We start from the raw sequence: 21,649 nt of genomic DNA on the forward strand, positions 1-21,649 counted from the left end.
CTTTCTAATTATGAATAAATTCAAAGTGAAGTATTAGAAGGGACGGTTTAAAAATGTCAATACTGATAACTACTTCACAGATTATTTAAGCAGATAAACCCATGTAATTTCTCATCACAGAACCCTAAAGGGTCTGTGATGACCCCAAACCACATGCTTCTAACGTCTCATAGTCAAGACTCCAAAGCTTCCTCTTCTAAGCCAATCTAACTTCTTCAAACAACCTCAGATTTTCTGAACAAACATCGTGAGCAAGCTGAAAATATAAAACCCAGAGACAGCACAAAAGATAAGCTCTGTGTAAATTCATGAAGTCAAAAGGCACATAGTACATGTCTTGATGAGTTTTTTTTATTTATTTAAAACATTAAAAATCTGTATTTTAAAATCAATTCTGAAAATGTTGCATCACCTCCAGCTTCTGCACCCGAGTCCTTCAGGCAAAGGCAAAATAGAGGTCAAGTCTCCTACGGAATGTATGGCCTCTGGCCACAAGCCTAAGAGGAACATATGCAAGTAGCATGTGCTTTTCTCAGAATATATTACAATGGGGCTGTTGAAAAACATTTGTTGTATGAGACTAAATTCAGTAGCCAAGTTTGAATCAAAAATAAATAATGAAACTGAATGTTCTTAAAAACATAGCCTTAAATTTCTTGGTATATAGTGTGGTTTCCTACAATTTTTTGACAGGGAGAGGCTACAACCGAAGCAGGTTAACTTGTGTAAACTCTCACTTGGTTTACTGCTCCACAGGTTACATGAGGGGAAAAGCTAATTAAAAGCCATGTGTTAATCACCACATGTCTGCAGAAAAGATTCCCAAAGGCTCTTTGAGAAACATGACTGTCTATGAACAGACTGACTGCCAAATGATCATTTTAGATGGCTTCCAATTCACAGAAGAAACAAGAAAGACTAAGCATTAGCAGAAACATTGTAAAATAAAGGAGCTGGTTTTAGGGAAAAAGAAAAAAAAAAATACCACATAACTGATTGAACTGTGAATCCAATACCTGGAGATGTCAGAGAGAAGCAGAGTGAGAAAAGCAGTGAGAGAGAGAGAGAGAGAGAGAGAAAAGCAGCGCGCGAGAGAGAAAAGCACCTACAGTAAAACATGGAGATATTGAATCATTTTTTTGATTATTGACCGTGCTTGTTCCTCCTGGAAATGTGTATGCATTATTATGTGCTGCAAGCCCATACAGGTATTTGTGTACAGTAACTGAGACTGGAACAACAAGAAATGCAATGCTCACATTTTCAAAAATATTCAGGACACTGAGCAAACTATTTCCATTAATTTCCTCAAGCATATACTGCTTTGAAAAACCAAAAGCCACATTTCAAGATCTGGCTCATTCACTGAGTGATATAAACAGACTTGAGCATGCATGCATACGCACACACACACAGATGTGTAGTAGGGTTCGTAATTAATAAAGCAATTCGTATCTTCAAAAGATAAGTCTACTTATAAAGGAACATACCAACCATATGTTGACTAAAATAATCCAAAATCACTATTCGCAGTTATCATGGAACAAACTTGTTCCTCTTTTCCTAAAGTACATCTGACAACAAATGATAGATTTAAATTGAAGATACAGATAACTATTCATTCTTTCCATTAGTCACTGACACAGTTCAAACACAGATTTCTGGCAATGTAACTACTATAATTAAATCCTTAAAACCACCATTTTGTAGATCACAGGATTTTACAGCTACCCACCCTAAAGCATGTTTATAAGATACGTAATTGGGAAGAGCCTTAAGACACTAACATTTTTCCCATATCCAGATGAAATTATTTTATATTGCTTCAGAGCTCATTCTCTGACAGTATGTCCAATCACATGATCTGTAACAGCAGTTTTTTTTTTCCTGTTCACATCCTGAAGTAGCACAATTTCGCAATCCAGAATTTCAAACGGGATTACTGAGATCTAAACAATTGATTGGTGGTAGATTATTTACTGCAATAGGAAATATTTTAATTAAATAGAAAATGTATCAGTAGGTTCATGGTGCTTACAATAAATTCTCCCTCCCCAATGTAAAACATTATTTAAGAATGTGGTTAAAATGGTGCTTAATGTCAAAAACTTGAGAGGTAAACTAATGGAAGCATTCGTACCCTCTTAAAATCACTTGTAAAAATCCTCTGTAAAACCATATATATGTACAATACTTTGGTAACAAATAAGAGGAAAGATACAACATTTACCCCTCAGACACCTCACATTTTAACACTGTTAATGTGTGGTCATAAGCACACAATTCTGCGGAAAAGCCAGACGACAACCTAGAGTACAATCCAGCCGTGCTAAGGCTCAATTCTAACGGCTACACAGAGCAGTCATGTTTAACACTTTGCAGAAGACAGACTGCTGAAGAGTGCTTAGGTAGACAGAGACACCTACATGAGTTTCTTCCCGCTTTTCGTTCAGGTTTCGCACCTGAAGAGAGATTCCATTAAAAAAAAAAAATTGTCTACCATACCCATACAAATATCAAGCTGTACCTACTGCTCTTAACTATTCTATTATGCATGCCCTCGATTAAACATGTTCTTTCTTACCTTTATCTGTGCCAGAGTATCTAAAAGAGGAAAAAGGTATTATGATGATAGCAAGAAAGTAATTTTATAGAATACAGAGAGATCATGTAGATGAACAAGAAGTTACTCTACAGGCATGTGATGCCAGAAAGGCTAGAGCCTGATTGCTGACAGTAAGCATCTGGAAGATAACAGTGAATCACAGGTAAACTACCAAAAAACCTACAACTACCTATAATAGTAAAATTTAAAGTCTAAGATTTAAAGTCTACTCTCAGTTTTAAGTCTTTCAAAAAATCAATTTTAAGCATGACCAAGAGTGAAATTTAAAGCACTAACACTCATCAGAAAAAAAAACCATAAGAACAGAGTTTCTTTTTCTCCAAAACAAGGTAAAACAGAAGCCTTTATTATACTTTTGATAGTCAACAGCTCTTCTACTAATTCACCACTGGTTCTTTGGTTTTTCCTTCTCAGAGTGGAATCTTCGCTGGCTTACAGCAATCTACAAAGACCATGCACTTACAAGTTTTCATTTTATCTACTATGCTTGTGAAGACATTCAGTACCATCAAACTTTGATAGTGAAATAATTTTATGAATTTGATCAACACATTAAAGCATTCTGTCTACCTGCAGCTTTATTCCAGTCTCCTAAAAGATTACAGCCACACCTAAGGGGCCAAGCAGTTTCTCGGAGCTCTTTTTTTCATCCTACACCTTTCACAAATACTGCTGAACACCTGTGACATCTCCGGTCACTGTGCTTATCATTTGTCTCCCTGATTAGAGATTCAACACTGCTTACTACATGGGTTAGTATCTGGGCTTATGTATCTTGTGTCTTTCGAAAACTTTATTATGTATTTCTGTGTAACATGTGTGTAATGTGAATTATTTAACTGCTTTTAAGAAAATAAGTCTGAAAACAAAACCATGGATGTTGCAATGTACTTTTCCAAGCTGAGCTGTACACCTAAGAGAATACTCTAGAAGATTAAAGCGCTGCTGTGACACTGGGGCATACATATCATTTTACTGTGACATGTGTCAGAGATTACCTGCTTCTGTTCTTTCCTATATTTTTCAGAAGAACTAAAGGCTTTATAGCCTTGTATCCTGCCTTTAATAACTGACATGTTAAAGAACATTTGCAGTAAATCTGCTCATATTAGCACAGGTGAGATTTTAATACAGAAAAATCTTCAGAGGGCATCAAGGGTCTTTGGTGCTCATTTTAAACAGAATTACTCCCAACACCTCACGTGTGCTGACAAATGCATTGTAAAATCTGTGACAAAGTTAAAAAAAAAAAAAAAGAAAAAATATTTTATAAAACAAAGTAAAAAATAGAACAAGAATGTGAAAATACAAGATAGGCAGACACATTTAGAGACATCAAGAGAAAGAATGTATTTTTCACAAAAGCATGTAAGTCCTTGTCTCCTGTAAGATCTACTCTCGTTATAGCAACAATCATAATGAAATTATCATCTGTAACGTATCAGATGATCCTTCACGTCAAAGAGCAGTAATGAAGAAACTCAGAATCAAATTCATTCTCTGTACTGCAGGTTACAATTCCTCATGAAATCATTTTAAACTAGTACTCATTTTGGCAAAATTATCCAAAGGGACAAATTTATAAAGACAATCTGTATTTTACATATTTGCTTCTTTTGACCAATCAAAAAATTGAGAAACAGAACAGACTGCAGTTTGACTATCGTAACAGTTTTTTATTGCATATCTTGACATACGTGTTCCGTATCTGACTCTCATCGCTTATTAAGTAGGTAGATCCTCTTACCTCAGACTTCATATTCTGTTTCTGTAAATGGCTATTCTATTTCTCTACGAACAAAGTAACACTTCAGAAGCAAAAAATTTAAAAAAATGGCAAAAATTGTCTTTAGCTGTATAAAAAGACAAGGAAAGAATGGACATTAAGTTGTTTTATAGTGAGGTTATAGTAAAGACCAAAGCTAATTCAGAGATGTTCTTAATAGTCAAATGATTCATTTGCTGCTTAGGTATCACTGAAGAATACGACAGTCATTTGAATAGCAGAATATGACTGCCATTTTATGACAGGAGAATTAACTGAAATGGAGGTACAGAAAACAGAGATTATCCTATCTCAAGGAACAGCAAAATTCGAAGAGTTTAGCAAACTCAACTGAAGGGGTAATCTCTACGTCGGATTTTAAAACACAACAAGACAGCATTGTATGATATGACTAGCGAAGAAAATTTGTAACATTAAGCTATTAAGTCATAAAGTGCCAGTGGGGAGAATGATTCAGAAAACTACAGACCTTCATTCTGACCTTAAGAGTACCTAGAAATTTACTATAAAAATCTTGAAAGAGAAAACAGTTAAAGATAGGGGAATAATTTAAAACTGGAATAAAGTGCAATGTGCAAAAATCTTACCAAACTAGATTGTACCAACCTAACTGACACTGTAGCCAATAAAGGTAACTCAATTTCCTAGACAAAGGAAATACAACAGTCCTAATAATACGTGTTTCCTGAATGTTATCTCAAGGTCTCTTGTGTAACTTAATTCAAAACTGCAAACCTTTTAATCAAGATTTGTGTAAGAGAAAAAAGCAGGGCAGCTCTAGGTCTCAGCAGAGATCCAGCTCCCATAGTTCTTCCTTCACAGCTAGAAAACATCCTGGGATTTCTGTAAGACACTGAAAACAGCAAGGAGTAGACAACCTCCTGGAAAAGTCTGGAGGAAGAGGGGGGAACCTACATGAGATGCATGCTTGCGCTACAGCTTTTTTAAAATACATTATACTCTAGTTTAATCTATATGAGGGACAGTAAAATATGCAATATACTGCAATTAGGGTAAGCTATTAGATAAAATGGAGAAGTTAGATAAGACACAGAGCCTTAAACACAGTTATGTTGAAAAGGAAATGAACATATCAGAAGTCATTTACTGATGGAGCTAATCTAGAGCTGAAACAGTGTTACTTAATACTCTAATTAAAGACTACAGTAAGAGAGTTAGGAGAGTGCCAATGAAAATCTGTCAATTAACCAAAAGTCAGGAGACATTATCTGCAGAGAAGAAGATCCAAACACTATAAAAAACAAACCTGAATATCTTTTCAAGGACTAGAGTAGTAAAATGATATGGAATGTAATAGTGGGCAAGAACACCATGTATATGAGGACTAATCAAAAAAGATGTTACAACTCAAGAACTCATCAGATGGAAACAACAAAGGGATCCAAGCATGCCAGCTGGTATCTGGGACCCCTCATCAAGATGACAAGGAGAAAGAACAAATGCGATTCTGTAACACATCTATCACGATACAGTCAATACGAACAAGGAAGTATTAATGCCACTCTCCAAAAAATCGGTAGGACATAACTTGGAATACATCATGCCTAACTTCCAACTGAAAGAGATGCCTAAAAAAACTGCTCATATGACCAAGGGAATAGGAAACAAATTATTGGAGAGGAGATTTAAAGGCCTCAGCTTGTTTCGTCTGCTAAAATTAACAGATGGGATATATGACTGACATCTACAAATACCTCAAGGGAAGCATCAGAGAGGAAAAAAAATTATTCAAAATAAAATACAATGCTGGCATAAGAACAAATAAGTATTAAATAACCATGAATAAATATCTGCTGCAAGTTAAGTTTCCAATGATCAAAGCAGCAAGTTTCTCGAAAAGTTTATTTGGGAAGGTGGCATTCCTGGAGTCTTCCCATCGGAATAGTGGGAAAAAACAAATTCTTTTTAAAATGTGACTTGATCGGTTTATAAAAGAAACTATACAGCATGCTTGCTTATGAAAGGACCTGAGTCAATGTCCCAGCAGGACTTTTGCCATGATGTGTTCGTATGATTCCGTGGCATGCTGATGTGCACAGAAATTCCAAGCCTTGCTTAAAGTTAAAACACATGCTGTTCAACTAGTGCTGAACTGCTGCTGATATGTACATATTCAGCATACAGGCATGTGTGCATGCACATGTGTGCATGCATATATACACATACATATAGTATGTTTTGTGTGCATACATAACACCTGTATGGATGTACATAAATCATGCATATCTATTTTTATATATATATATATATATATATATATACACACTCACACATTATTAAAAATATTAATCTATATATTTTAGCAACAGGTAATTGTCAAATCTCAACCTTGGTGTCCTTGGTCAGATTAAGACAAGCTTGTATCTGTTTGCAGTGTGTATCTGAATGGGTGAACAGGTGTCTCACATCTCCTAAACTAACAACAACAAAAAAACCTTCCAAAAAGAACTATGCTAGCAAGTTTAACTCTACTTGAGAAAATAGCAGCAGAATCTTAATCCTAGGCTAAAATGACTCCACTATGCTCAACCCAAGGAGACAATCTGCAAATCCCAGTGCAAACACCACAACTGGAGTTTGGGAAGGGAGTGTTTACATTATCAAAAGACGCCAAATTTGCTGGGGTTTAGAGTTCAAAGTAACCAAAACCAACCTAAAGAAACCTGTCTATAAATGCACAGAGAATCAAAGAGTCTGGTGAGCATTTAAACAGATGAAATTTAGCCAGATGTTACAACTGCTTTGAAACAACTTTCTTTCAATATCATTTTTGAAATTTGTTGTTTCTTATTTCCTAGCGAAAGGAGGTAAGCTACATATTTTATTATCACAGTATGTTTACTTTAAAAACAGACCGGGAAACACTGTACTCTATAAACAGATTCAGCTTCACTCGGCATTCTTGTTTGGAAGCTGAGAAAGTATAGCCTGGACAGAGTGAGAGAAGGGCTGAAACCTTGGTTAAACCAATAGGCCCAAAGAGTAAAGAAAACACTGGCTCAGTATGCAGTGGCTAGCTAGTAATCTGTGGGATATTCCAGAGGATAATACTGGGACTCGTACGCTTCAACGTATTTATCAACAACTTGGTTGAAGAGTCAGAAAGCACCTTCTAGATATCTGTGGACAATACTGCATTAGCAGGAGTGGCTGAAACACTGAACAGCAGAAGTTCAGTCCAGACAGATCTGGAGAAACTTGAGGACCGGGCTAACAGAAACCTCATGCAGTTCAACAAGGAGAAATACACAGTTCTGCACCTGGGTGGAATAACCCCAAGCATTATCACAGTAGCAGCCCCACAGCAAAGGACCTGCGGGTTACAGTAGATGCCAAGCTGAATATGAGCCAATGGCATGTTCTCATTGCAAATGGGGTAAACCACATACCGGACTATGTTCATTAGGAGGAATGTAGCAGCAGATCAAAGCAAGTTACTATCCTCCTCTGCTTGGCACAATGAGGCTGCACACAGAATAGCGCATCTAGTTTGGGGCTGTCAGGTTCAAAAGCCATTAGAATAACCTGAAGAGGGCTCAGCAAACAGCTGGTCAGATTGTCAGAGCCTAGCGTACATGCCCTGTGAGAAGAAGCTGAAGGAGCTAGGTTTGTTCAGTCTAATAAAGAGTAGGTTAAGGGAAGATTTGACAGCAGTCTACAACTAGTTGGAGAAATCAAAAGATTACAGAGCTTCAAATGTAAAGCAAGCAAACGGGATCAAGCAGTCTCCCTTCAACTAATGTTTCTATAGCTATGTTTGACTCCAGCACCTTGATTTTAACTCTGCCTCATTAACAGATCAGTGTTTTTCTTTTCTTCCTGTATTTGTAAGCCACCATTTGTTACTGAAGTTTTAGTAAACAATAGCTCCTCCTGCTAAGAATAACAAGATTCTTGAGATTGACCTGGTTTTCAGAAAGAGTTAGTAACACCATCTTTATTTCAGTACATGCTATTATTTTTGGCACAACGTATGCTGTATTATTTAAAATATCAGTTTCATACCAAATAAAATTTGCCATTTAAATTTTGTCTAATTCAGACAGGAGTTGTACTTATCAGAGCTCCTGATCAGCAGTTCCTCTGGATGAGTACAAGAGAACCATGACCATTCTTACTAAGAGTTAGAGACAACAGTAACAGGAAAATTCCATTAGAAATAAAGATTTTACGTAAGTTTTAGGACTATCACTCTGGATAATTTTGCTTTAAGGAACACTGAAGGTTATGTTAAACTCCTGAAATGATATCCTGACAGGTCTCAGGACTCATTAAAAGGTACTTACAAACTTAACATTTTACATGCATAAAAGAATACGAGTGTTCCCATGGAAGACGGAATGGTCATATGATTTTGAGGGTAGACTTGGAGAATCACAGTGAAGTCTGGAAAAACACAATTGTAAAAAATAGCAAAATATATCAGCAAATAAGCTCAAGAGCAAGGATGGAAGAGGGCTACGCTGAGGGTTGGACTAGATGATCTCCAGAGGTCCCTTCCAACCTGACCATTCTATGATTATTGGATCTGTCAGTCTTTTTTTTTTTGCAACTGACTTGATAAGGTTATGGAAAACTGATTCAGATTTCATTTTTCATTTTTACCCCATGTGAAATGAAAAACACTAAAATCATTATAAAAATGTAGGGTTTGCACCTTCAATAAATCTAACATTTGCTCTGTAAAGAATTAGAAAATATTTAAATCTCAGAACAGTAAGCAAAATAGTTTAAGTTCACTGACTTGAGAAAACATTCTTTCATGCTGCATAGCCCTAAAATAAATACTTAAAAGGAACTAAGAATATGCCACTATATCTTGGTTTTCATTTTCCTCCAGATAGAAGTGCTAGAATAAACATTCTTATTAGTTTACGTTGCTGTGTTTTTACAAGGTTAATAACTGAACTGTCAATCAAAGCCTATATAAATACAGTAGCTGAATACCTTCTGCTTTAGAAGCACTTTTATTTACAAGAGAGCTAGCCAAGATTTCCTAAGGACTGCATGGTCTGGTTTGCTTTGATCTCTTTTAAGTACAAGTTTCTTTATACCTCTTGGTTTGCTATTTATGATACCTTTGTGTAATCAGGTATGGAAAGCGCACCTGTGTCAAATAAATACTTCAGGAAAAGTGTGACTGAGAGGAATAATTATGCAACATGCAGGTTACTAAAATAATCTGTAAAGTCTTTTTCCAAGAGTACTTTTGTTGATAAAATAGCAAGAGAAGCAAGCACATAATGGGCTCACAACAAAAACAGAGGTGTATCACTTAAAACCAACATCACAGACACAGTCCTAGCATTTACAGCAACATATTTATCAACATTAGATTTTTATATACACACATATATACACACACACACCTTTTTAAACAAGTATTTCTCTCAAAAGCTAAAGCATGTGTATATGCATGTGTGTATATACATATATACATATGCACACACACATATATATCTATGTGTATAATTGAGAGAAATTTATATACCTCTAGAAAGTCTGCAATAATTCTATTCAATCACTGTTTATATAACTATTGTCTTTAATTTTCACCACAAAATTTGTATTTTATGTTTTTCTTCCAAACCTGCACTCTTTCTCACTATCTGGAAAGAGTAACTGCTTATTACTTTGTATATGAAGTTCATGAATAAGGGCTGTGTATGTTATGCATGGAACAAAACAGAACAGTTGCATCAATTCAAATTGATGAAAGCTTTTATTTTGCAACAGAAACCAAATTACATACTCACAGGGTTATGTTTATAATACTTTTTATTTCACTGAATACATTTTACTCATTATGCTAAATATTAATATTAATGCCCTTTATTTATTTAAAACAAATGAAAGGACTGGAATTACCTCAGGCCAGCACATATATTTTTACTTTGGACAAACTTTCATTCAGGTTGCTTTACTGTACTTGTCTCTGTTTTCTGTTTCTGACATAGGACATCATGTTATGAAGTTTCTCCATAGTCTGGAGAACGTGGATACATATGTGTGTGTACAGTACTTCAAGTGTGTGCCTAGGTCCCATAGATCTGTCTAGGTTTTATGCAGGTCAATATTTTTCCAACCTTGAAGTAAAAACAGTTCTGTAGGTTTTAGGCATTTCAGATAGACATGTGCATTCTATGTTCCTAAAATCAGCTGAAATCACACAGACAAACAGCATCCTCAAGCTCAATGAAAACAGTCAAGTTTTCTGCCACAGGCTAAAGATTTTAGCCAGTTTTAAATTAGAGTTGTAAAACTAACAGAATAATTAAAGTAATAACAAGGGGAAAAACAGATTTATAAAACAGATTTATGAGCTTGTTTTTAATGTGTGTGTATTTCTGCACAAAACTTTCATAACTTTCATCTTAAATTCACCAGTTAATAGTACCTTATCATCATTATTTCCACTATAAAGACATTTAGGAATAGGAAGCCTGTTCCAAATTATGTTTAAATAAGCATATTGTTATTGAACTATTAAACAGTAAAAGCCGTAATGGTTATCTGATTCAATCTGAACTTTTGTACACTTTCTTGAGACAGTTCCGAGATCAAATCTTCTAAATCTGTCAAAGTCAATACAGAAGAGCCAGAACATTTAAAACAACAACAAAAAGAAAGTTGAACAAAATAAATGTGGCCTATTTTTGGAAGGGGAAAGGTTTTCTTTTTAACAGAAACAAACCATCACAGTATGATTTACTACATCAGACCCTGATTTGCAAACTGTCACTGGAACAACTAAAGTGGCATGCAGCAAATAGGCTGCAAAAGGTTGTGGAGAAGGACTTCAGAGGAAAAAAGTAAGAACCAGACATACCAAAGGCATTTAATTGGCTCAGATGTCTCACAAAACCTCATCATCACCGAGCCAGTATTTCAACTGCTGTGGAAGAAGCTGCAACAGACCAAGGTCGCTAGAGAAAATCCACTAGGGAATCACTGGTAAGATCCAAGATAAAGCAGTCTCAACTCTTCCCCCTGCAGCATGAAGTCCAAGTAGTACTGAGCTCTGAGGCAAGTTTTATGAATTCGGCCACACTCGTGTTTCCCTGATGAAGTCAGTCCCAAGAGGCTCAGCGCTCTGCTGACTCACTGCTGCCCTTCCATGCCTCAACTGCAGACCCATCAGAGTGGTCCTTTCACGCTTAGTCGTAATTCAACTGGCTATAGAGTACTCCTGCCAGCGGTGCCTCCATTTCAGGAATAGAGTCAGTCTGGGTATCCTAGCGATACTCGCAGAGTGCTATCCAATTTTATGACATCAGTGTGCCATTACAGCTTGGCCACACTGGTACCACAAGAACTTCAGTTTATCCCAACACACTACCAGCAACTCCTCTGTCAGTACACATGGGCCTGCCTCAGAAGCCCTATCAGGGCTCTGTATGATGCACTGCAAACATCTAACAAAGTTGCTGTTAACACTGACAAAATATCACTGATATGAGATTCTTCAGCTATGCCATTAGAAATAATGGGAAGCATTAGCCTGCCAGAGGGGAAATACTTAATAGGAATCATGCACTTGTTAGGTATTTTACATACTTTTAAATTACTACTCTAAATGTTTCACAAAAAGCAAGATAATACCACATTAATTTAGGGAGAATATTATGAAGAAAAAGAGATGATTGCATTAGAATTTGTTCCAGATAGCTATAACTAAACCCTCTCAAATTTACAATAAAACACAAGCAAGATATCACACTGACTTTGCCACAGTTATGATGGGAATATTTACCTGACTACAGAACTCTTGAATAGGCTTGATCTAGTTGATAGGGCAAATAAAAGCACTTACTTCCTGCTAAAAGCAAGCCTACTTTCCGCCATCTTAACATAGCTTTAAATTATACATATACATATATACTCTAAAACGTGTGTGTGTGTGTGTGTGTGTGTATTTACATTTAATTAACCACTCAAAAATTTATCTCACTGCTAATGAAAGGAAAATGTCATTCAATTGGTAATTTTTTCTCTAAACTGTCATACTGTAAAATACAGTTGTTTATGGTCCTAAAACCATTTGTATTCATACAAAACTCTAACATCAAAAAACAAATACATGTCAATTTAGAGGTTAAAAACAGCCTATTTTACTGTTTTTAAAGTCAGTTTGGTCCTACCTAGTTTACCTTCAAGTGTGCAGGCAACCACTTGCTGGGAAATGTTGACCACTCAACTTGCAATAAAAACAAAGCTAGCAGAGAGCAGTCATGCACACTGATTGCCTCACAGCCAACAGTACGACTTCAAAATCTGTTCATATATCCACACAGTTTTTGTCTACCTTAATACTATTAGAACGATCAGCTTCTTGTTTTCCAGTCCTTAGAAGTTGGATGGTAATCAACAGTTACTGATTGAGATCAGTGAAAACAGACTTAAAGAAGCACTAGGCAGACAGAAACAAACACTGAGATTCCCTCCCTCCAAAACATATCTAAACCAATATTGAGAACATGGCAGTATTCATATGCATGCTAGTACAAAAATTAATATTTACTCCATATAAAATGTGTGTGAAGTTGGCAGCTTTCTTAATATTTTTCTGAATCTGTATTTTCACTTCACTGGAATCAAAATATGTAAGAGCTATTTTCCCCTCAAAGAAATATCAATGCAAAAATATACATCGGTTACTTCGCTTAAAAATCACCAGGTTGCACTGCAACACCATTTCTACCTTTAAAAGGAAAAAAAAAAAAAAAAAAAAAAACACACCCTCCAACCTCTGAGGCCATCAGTTCTTCCTTCTGAGGACATGGAAATATTCCCATACCAACTTCAGTCTTCACAAAAGTCATGATGATCATTTATTATTGGCTTAAAGATTCAAACATGTCTTAAGACAAATTACTTCAAAGGTTATTTCTCACTATACACATCTTTTTAAAAAGATAAAGGTCAGAAATACTAGGTATTTGATGAGAAGCTTTTTCTAATAACAAGCAGTAACAGCATTAATTGGCACTAAACTACAGACCAAAGAAGTCAAATACATCCCCAACTTCAAACTGAATATATAGCAGAATTTAGGTAAAAGTATCACTGTTACTAGTATAATTCACCTGGGCAGAAGAGAATTCCTCTATGGTGAGAAATTTAATTTTTTTTCAATACTGGTTTCAGTTAATTTTATATGTAAACTATTTTGACTTTCATGTACAGATCTGCGTTAAGTATCACTACACATATTCCACCATCTTTTTAAAATCTCTTCATTTCAAGGTATCCTATCTTCTCACATGACACATTCTTGAGTCTACAATCACAGTACATCTACTTCAGATGAACTGCAATTTGCAGTGCCACTAAAAAATTACCCATTAAAAAAAGAAAACAAGTACTACTCACCAACTTCTTGAAAACCCCATGGGATTAGCAAACTTAAGTTGTAAACTGATTACACAGGAAATCTGGAAACAGCTATTCAGTCAAAATAGGAAAGGCAAAACTAAGCTGCCACCTGTGGCTCTGCAGCCTACAGAATTCAATGCTGTTCAAAGTCCTTCTTCAATGAATTTGTATTAGAAGAGGTGCGGTCCATGCACAGATTTTTGAGATGCTCCTCAGAGCAGACACTTCCAAAGGGACAGCAAGGCCACAGCAGTCAGTGGGAGTACACACTAAGAGCAGTTTGAACAGATGCAGTGGCAACAAAGCTGGAAAATACATAGGAGTTGGAAAAAAGTTGTCTTTTGACAGTATGGTAACTATTCAAATTAGCATACAGACCTAGCATCCTCCAAGTGTGAAGTGTCTGGCTAAGCTAACATAATTAGCTGTGCTGTGAAGGGCCTGGTGAAGGGTTGGCTATTTTCTCTAAAGCACACGGAGGTATACCCACTCAGAGCACACTATCTGTAACCAAAGATAAACAGAGTAATTGCAAAGACTCCTTTCTCACCCTTCCTCACTACAGTATAACCTGTATTTATGTGGCTAGAATTTCATTTCAAAAAAAAATTATATATGATAGATATGATATGGTCTTTCTCAGAAAGATATAGAAACCAGAGAAAATGTCTTTGGTTGTAACTTTCTTTTCAATAGAAAGAAAAAGCTCTACCTATACAGGTGCATGTATCCCTGTAAACAGACTTTGCACAATTTCTCTCTCTTTTGCTTGAAAGAGCTGGACATGCTTCTTATTCTGCAACTCTTAATGCTCCAATGCATTATTTTTCACCTGTGCTAGAACAAAAAGACACATCGGTATTCAATGAAAACAAGATACAATCGTATCTCATATAGGGCATGATGTAGCAGTCTTCAAATTTCCAGGCAACACCTAAGAGTTAAGTTTGGCATCACTACAGAATTTTGCTCAAGAAATCCCTGTCCTTCACTGTCCCAGTTTTTCACTCCAGTACCACCAATGATGCAAACACACTGCGAATGACCCATCTACAGCACTCCAACAACCAAGTGCAAGTTTCTTCAATCAATGTCTCCTCAAACTACAGCCCAAGTTTTCAGAGAAAGGACCTTCTCTACCATAGTCTCAGTATAGCTTTGTCTTCAGATCCAGAAAGACAGCTGTATTTAGCTTACTGACCTAATATCCCTTCAATGTTCCTGAAGCCCAACTCATCTTCCTCTTCTGCTTCTGTCCTGCAGTAGGAATGGCCACTGCAGATGTAACTTAGTAATTCTGTCAGACTTAAACCCTCTACTGTCTCATTGAGATGGGGGACCCTTTCACACCGGTCTACTACAAACGGTCAAAATGACAAAGGATTGTTTGGAGGGAAAAACAACACACAACAAACCACACCCAATCATTTTTTTCATATGCCCAGAAAAACAAAATCAGTTTACTGATCAGACACTAGTTCTAGTTCATTCAGCTATTTACTCTAGTGCTTCTGAACTGATTAAGACCATAGAAAAATGGACCACTGCATGGCAAACAATGCAATGTGTAACTTATTAGAAGAGATAAATCAAAAGGAGAAAAAAAAGGGGGGGGAAATAAAACACATTGTATGGTAAAGCAGCAAGGTAGTGGAGTTAGGCCGTCAGTACTTTTCCCAACAAGGCTTTCTTGCTTGAAGTATTTACAGACTCTTTCTTCCCCCAAATTGTAGTGATTTCATACAAACATTAGTTGAGAAAATGACTGTAAAATCCATCCCATTTTAGACAGAAGTCCAGAATAGCACAGCAATAAGGTAACTCCAAACTGACACAGCAGTGAGATTTAAAAATACCTATTCTAAAATCAGACAGGCTTGAAACCAATGAAAGATCCTAATGACCACATCAGAGACACAGTCTGTCTGTCTTCAGACAGACTGCAACTCAGTACACACAGAATAGCTTGTGGGAAACGGAACAAGAATCTCAAAAAACAAGATGACTTTCACAAAAATTCCAATAGATGCAAGTTGCTAAAATGCTAGAGCTGCTGAAATAAATAATCAGATTTAAAAGTGAAAAATTTGCTTTGTTTACTATATTAATTCTGTTTGAGCAAAGAGCAAAACAAAACAAGTTTAGGGCTCCTGACAAAGTGTCCCAGCACAGTTGCACCCCAGGGAAGCTGCTGCAGTGAGCCGTGTAGCAACAGTGACACCTAGTGCCACCTTACCATTAGCAATGTTACTGCTGAAAGACGGCTGTCTTCCCAAACACAGAATCACAGAAGGTTTGAGGTTGGAAGGGACCTCTGGAGATCTAGTCCAACTCCCTTGCTCAAGCAGAGTCACCTAGAGCACGTTGCACAGGGTCGCATCCAGGCAGGTGTCAAATATCTCCAGGGAAGGAGACTCTGCAACCTCTCTGTGCAACCTGTTCCAGTTCTCTGTCACTCTCACGGTATCCAACGCTTTTTTTTGATAGTGTATGCCGAGAAATGCATGCTGTCATTCACTGCTTAAGCTTTTTCGTAGATATAAAATGGTACATATTCAAACGAGCTTAAACTCATGTACTATTATAAAAGAAAGAAGCATTACAAACAGCTATTACAAATAGCAAAACAATCTCGAGAACATTTTCTTTCTGAACTAGTGTTTCTGGTGGCAACAAAGATCATAAACGTGAAATCAAATCTCTAAAAATAGAGAGAGAGGCAGCCTCAAGTCCCATAAGTGTTTTTCATACCTCCTCCCTGTTACTGACCTATTTTTAAAAATGTTTTCCCATTCCATATTTTGTAGTACTGACAACTACACATAAGAAACTGACTACATACAATGTTTCATGAAAAAGCATAATGTGAAAAGAAGAAAGAAAGAAAAACAGACAGGTTCAATCTCTCTTCGCCAAAATGACTACAAAGAAACTACTGCAAACAAAAAGTTTCAGAGAAGTTGACAATGCCAGTTATATAAAAATTAATATTGCTTTTAGTAAGTTCAAGTCAAATAAATTAAAGTTAACTTTAATTCTTACATTTCATTAAATATACACACACACACACACATATATACATACATGTATATATAAAACCTTAATTCTTGTATTTCCTAGCCCCAACAGATGCTCAGGTGCACTACTTTCCACAGCTTCACAAACAGGAATCACAGATTATGTATCACACCGCATACATTTGAGAAGTCAGTCTGCCTTAACAGTGCAGAGGTTACTGCAAAGTTTTTCACTGAGGAAAAAGTTCAAAAAAGCTGAGGTACAGATCTCTTCCAGTAAGTACTCAATATGGAAACAAAAACGTAAGAAAGTGTTTTTACAAAAACAATGTGAAAAGAGAAGAAACGAGAAACATTTGTTACTGCTATGCTTGGAGTTTGGGGGCTGTGGGAGCAGATTCCAGGTGTGGGCGAGAAGAGGTATAGGCGTAAGAAAAAGTAGAGATTATTTCAAACCAGTTCTGTGAGATAGTTAATTTATAAGGGAAATGACATTCATATATACATAGCAGCACCTAATTTTTCAATGGGATAATGCTCTTAAGAGTTTTTGTGTTACCGTCATCACTCATATATACCCTGGCATGGAATTCCTATGATTAAATGATGCCAGAAATTAGTTAGGTAAGTACTACTGGCAATCCACATTTAATCTCTTTGGATGCATGAAAACTACAGCAGTGACATAGATCAATTAAGGAATCACTGCACAATGAGTAAAAATGAGTGGAATTTTTGGAGATTAATCGTAACAATTCTCTCTTTCAGAAATTGGCCATGTTCTAGAGATCCATTAGGAATTTCTGAAATTGTTATCATAATATCTATAACGTGCAGCACCTGTGCAATAGTAGAGGATCTGGAGCAGGACTGCAGAGGTCAAGGATAAAATTTCTGGGAAAAGAAGCTGTTTTGCAAGGTAGAATTTTTGGAGTGAGGAAAAGCTGTTCTAGAGTAAGAAGACTAAAGGGAAAATCCTCAAAGCAGCAAGGGTGAGATTACATTTAGGCCTGCTTTAGAGGTGAGGGAACACACACGTGACCCCAGCCGTCATTCCTCCCTTTGCTGTCAAAAACAGTAGCCATAGCTTGTTACCACAAGAGACACTGACCATTTGAAAGAGCTGTAGGTACACAAACCTCTCAACAACATGCCCCTTCTGTGAAATCACATGTGGTAACAAATTAACTCTTAATGCCTAACAGCAGATATTTTGGGATGTAGAGCTTATTTCTTGGCAGTACAGTTTAAGCAAACCTAGATGTTTTTACAGTATTATGATTCAAATATATCCATAAAGCAAGCAACATTTTCGAATTGTTGTTGGCTGAGGCCATGTTTTGCAAACTTAAAATTGGTACCAAGTAGAGCTTACCTATTTTTTTTGGAATTTTCATCCTTCCCTCTTTTAACTCCAAAAATTCTTGTAATCAGAGCACTAAAAAGAAGAGTAGATGAATTTCTTACCTACAGGAAAAAGAAAAGACGACAAGGTAAGTTTTAAAAATCCCTTTAACTCGTACTAATTATTTTTTAAATAGTCACTAATGTAAAACTGAGCATAAAAACAGCTAAGTGGAACACTGCACATGCCAATTGTTCAGAGGTCAGTAAACAAATTACAAAATCAGAAAGTATTTTCTGTCAATCAAGATGGCATTAATAGAAAGTTTAGATTTTTTTTTTTCAGATGTCTCTCTAATCTAAGGGATGTGTGAGGAATATATCCAGATTTGTAGCAAATAAAGCATTCACCCTTATCCATGGCAGGTCATGAAATGTTCTACCTTATCACACCATCTTTTATTGAAGGCCAAAGTAACAGTGACAAGAAATATACATTTAATTCTTACTAGCTAGACATACTGATTCAAAATTAGCCAGCCTGATATATATATTTTTTTTAAGCTGTAAGGTATCTTTGTCCTTACTTCTTGTCAGTAACACTTCACACTAGAGAAAAAAGAAACAAAATATCATGAACAAAATTGAGGTATTCTGTGGGTTTCCATTATTCTTTATTGTACTTTAAAATATTGTATCATTCAACATTCCAATAACCTTGGTACTGTCATTACAAACATTACCAAAACTCTGCTGAACAGTACCATTATTCATCCTTTTAAGTTAGAGAAATAAAAATAATAATGAACTTACTGCCCAGACAGGGGACATAAAACCTAGGATTGCTGCTTGCATTCCATCTGCAACATAGGGCATGATGTTTTCACCTAAACGCGTGTCCCTAAACAGTGCCCGCAGGATATTTAAAGCATGAACCTGTGTTAGTAAGAGAAACAGAAGAATAATATATATAAATGGGAAAAGATCTTAGATTTAAATGCATTTTAATTACAGCAACAAACATGAAACAGAAACAGTCTGTATGCACACTTATACTTCAATTCTACATTAAATATAACCCAGGAATACTGCTGTTAAAAAGAATATATTAAAATGGTACAGCAATAAACACTGTTAAAAGTAATTACCATTTTAAAATATATTCCTCTAACAAGTACAGTTCAGTCATCACAAGTGAAGGCCAACATGCTCTTTTACTTAGGTTATCATGACTGTAAAAATAACTTTCAAAGTTTATAATCATCTTTTCCAACATTCTTGACATGCTGTAGATACTGTGAGAAAAAATAAACTACAACTCACAGCAGGAAAATGATTGCCAATATTAAGCTAAAACAGACAGTTAGGCTTGCTTCACCAAATGGAGCATTTTCTTGTATTTCTCTATTCTCTGTAGGGGATGGTGGTAATCTGCATAGCTTCACAGATTTTGACAAGGCTACATAAATTTATACCAGGAGGAGATCTGGCACAGTGATTAGAATCTAGTTAATCTCTGTATTTGTAAATGCAAACCATGATTTGTTCCTAATACTTTTGAGTACTCAATAACTGCATTTTGAAGATAAAAATTTTGACTTTAAATCAAATTTGTTTACATTTAAAATGCATGTATTTAAGTTTTACAAGTTACTTGGTATGCATAAAAATTATTTTTCATACACTATTTTGTTGCACGCAATATAGTTTCTGCAACAAATTTATATACTTCAAACGTAAACAAATGCTTGCTAATCTCCTTGTAAAAGCTTATGCATTATTTGTTTAGAAATACACTACAGGCAGTAAATTGATCATATAAATTCAAAATGAGTATGACTATATTCGCTGCACTGTGAAATTACGTCCATTCTGTTTTTTAATATTGCAAATTCCAGTAACTCCATAACCTCTGTACATGTCAAAGCATTTTAAAATCCAGCTACAGATAATAAATTAATATTATTAAAAAAACAGATTTTCTTAACTGAAGAAAAAAAACTTTTTTGACATTTGCCATTTGATGACATACAGTATTTTACCTGTGGAACTATATTTGATGATTCATTCAAAGGTGCAGCCAAAGACATCAATTCTTCCATTGTCATTTTCAGCATGTCTGCTTTGCCCTTCTTTGGTTCTGAACCTAACAAAGCCTACAGAATGTTTAAAAAAGAAAAAGAGAGATCAGGTATTTCTAGGCATTTTTCTGTACTATCAGTTCTTCTCCAGGTTCCTCTATCTACCATATTACAGCCTAGCTTCTGATTATACACATGAACTAAAAACAAAGTTTGCAAAAAGTAAGTTTCAGTTTTAACTCTTATTTTGTTCATGGCCTCCTTAGGAGTCAAAAGTTTAGTAAGAGAATTTTGCCTCTGCACTATTCCTCTGTGTATGAAAATTTGTATATAAAAGATGATAAAGTTAAGACACCTACAAAATCAGAGAATGTTACACTAAAAAAATCTGTTACATTATATATACTTATGTTTCCTGCTATAGACAATTTTTTAGTTTAATAATATATGCATATTTAAGATGACATGGGCTGGCCAAAGAATAAATCCTGATTTGCAATAAATAAATAAATAAATTACAAGCAGCAGCTGATTTTTAAAAGGAGACAAGAGAAACATCTACCTCCAAATAGTAGCAATTCAATGAGCAGGACAGCTGAGATTAAAATACTCTAATTCAGTCTTCTAATTAAGGATTGAGATTAAATTTGTTTCTCTCTGTGCTAATATCTCCTGTTGAATTTGTCCAACTTCACACAAATGAATAATCATAAATTACGTATTTCCAATAAATAAATGACCACCCGTTCGTGCAACAGGGCCCACAGTCTGTTCAGTATCCATTCAAACAGGGTACATTACATTGCATAAAAACAACCAAACAGAAAAAAACCTTCCAGATGCTTAGCCACATTAGGCAGATATCTGAAAGTAGTCGCTGCCATTTTAACACTGACTTTAATGATGGGAAAAACAGAAGGAAGGAAAAAAAAGTATTCATGAAATATAACACACTGGAGAATGAACTGATGACAAGAATTCCCTACCCTAAAAATGCTAAGGCCGTAAACTAGCATTTTCCCACCATTTCTTCACTCCTCTGCCCCCCTTTGTATTATTAGGTAATAATATTTCTATTTTAAATAGGTCATTTAGAATGTTTATAATCTTAAAAATTAAGCATTAGCATTAAAACAGAGCAGAAATGTTTTACTAAACCAAGAATAAATGTCATAGGAAGCAGACAGCAAAGAAACCACAGTGAGTCTTGGTTTTATGCATTAATAAAATGTCCTTATTACAAGACTGCTACGATATGCATGAGAATTTTTATTTTTATTATCGAAATGCAACACATTATTTAGAACTCAAAACTACTGCCAAAGAACATCATCATCTTTCCTTACAATAAAATTATAGTTCAGAAATAATTATTTAGACTAATATCGATGCTAATTTC

At 35.6% G+C, this 21,649-nt stretch overlaps 1 protein-coding gene across 2 annotated transcripts in view; it reads right to left on the bottom strand.

Moving 5' to 3' along the window:
• The window catches only part of THADA (THADA armadillo repeat containing), a 170,468-nt gene that overhangs the window by 108,679 nt on the left and 40,140 nt on the right, over positions 1 to 21,649 (bottom strand). For both annotated transcript variants that reach the window (XM_085315841.1, XM_085315840.1), the window contains 3 exons: positions 20,212 to 20,325; positions 18,983 to 19,105; positions 18,201 to 18,292 (listed from right to left, as the gene is read on the bottom strand). In XM_085315841.1, the coding sequence (XP_085171967.1) occupies positions 18,201 to 18,292; positions 18,983 to 19,105; positions 20,212 to 20,325 (329 nt within the window). The remainder of the gene's footprint in view (positions 1 to 18,200; positions 18,293 to 18,982; positions 19,106 to 20,211; positions 20,326 to 21,649) is intronic.

Source organism: Rhea americana, unplaced genomic scaffold (genome assembly GCF_003343005.1).
Source record: "Rhea americana isolate MKP2758 unplaced genomic scaffold, rheAme1 scaffold_44, whole genome shotgun sequence".
In the NCBI taxonomy this organism is placed as follows: domain Eukaryota; kingdom Metazoa; phylum Chordata; class Aves; order Rheiformes; family Rheidae; genus Rhea; species Rhea americana.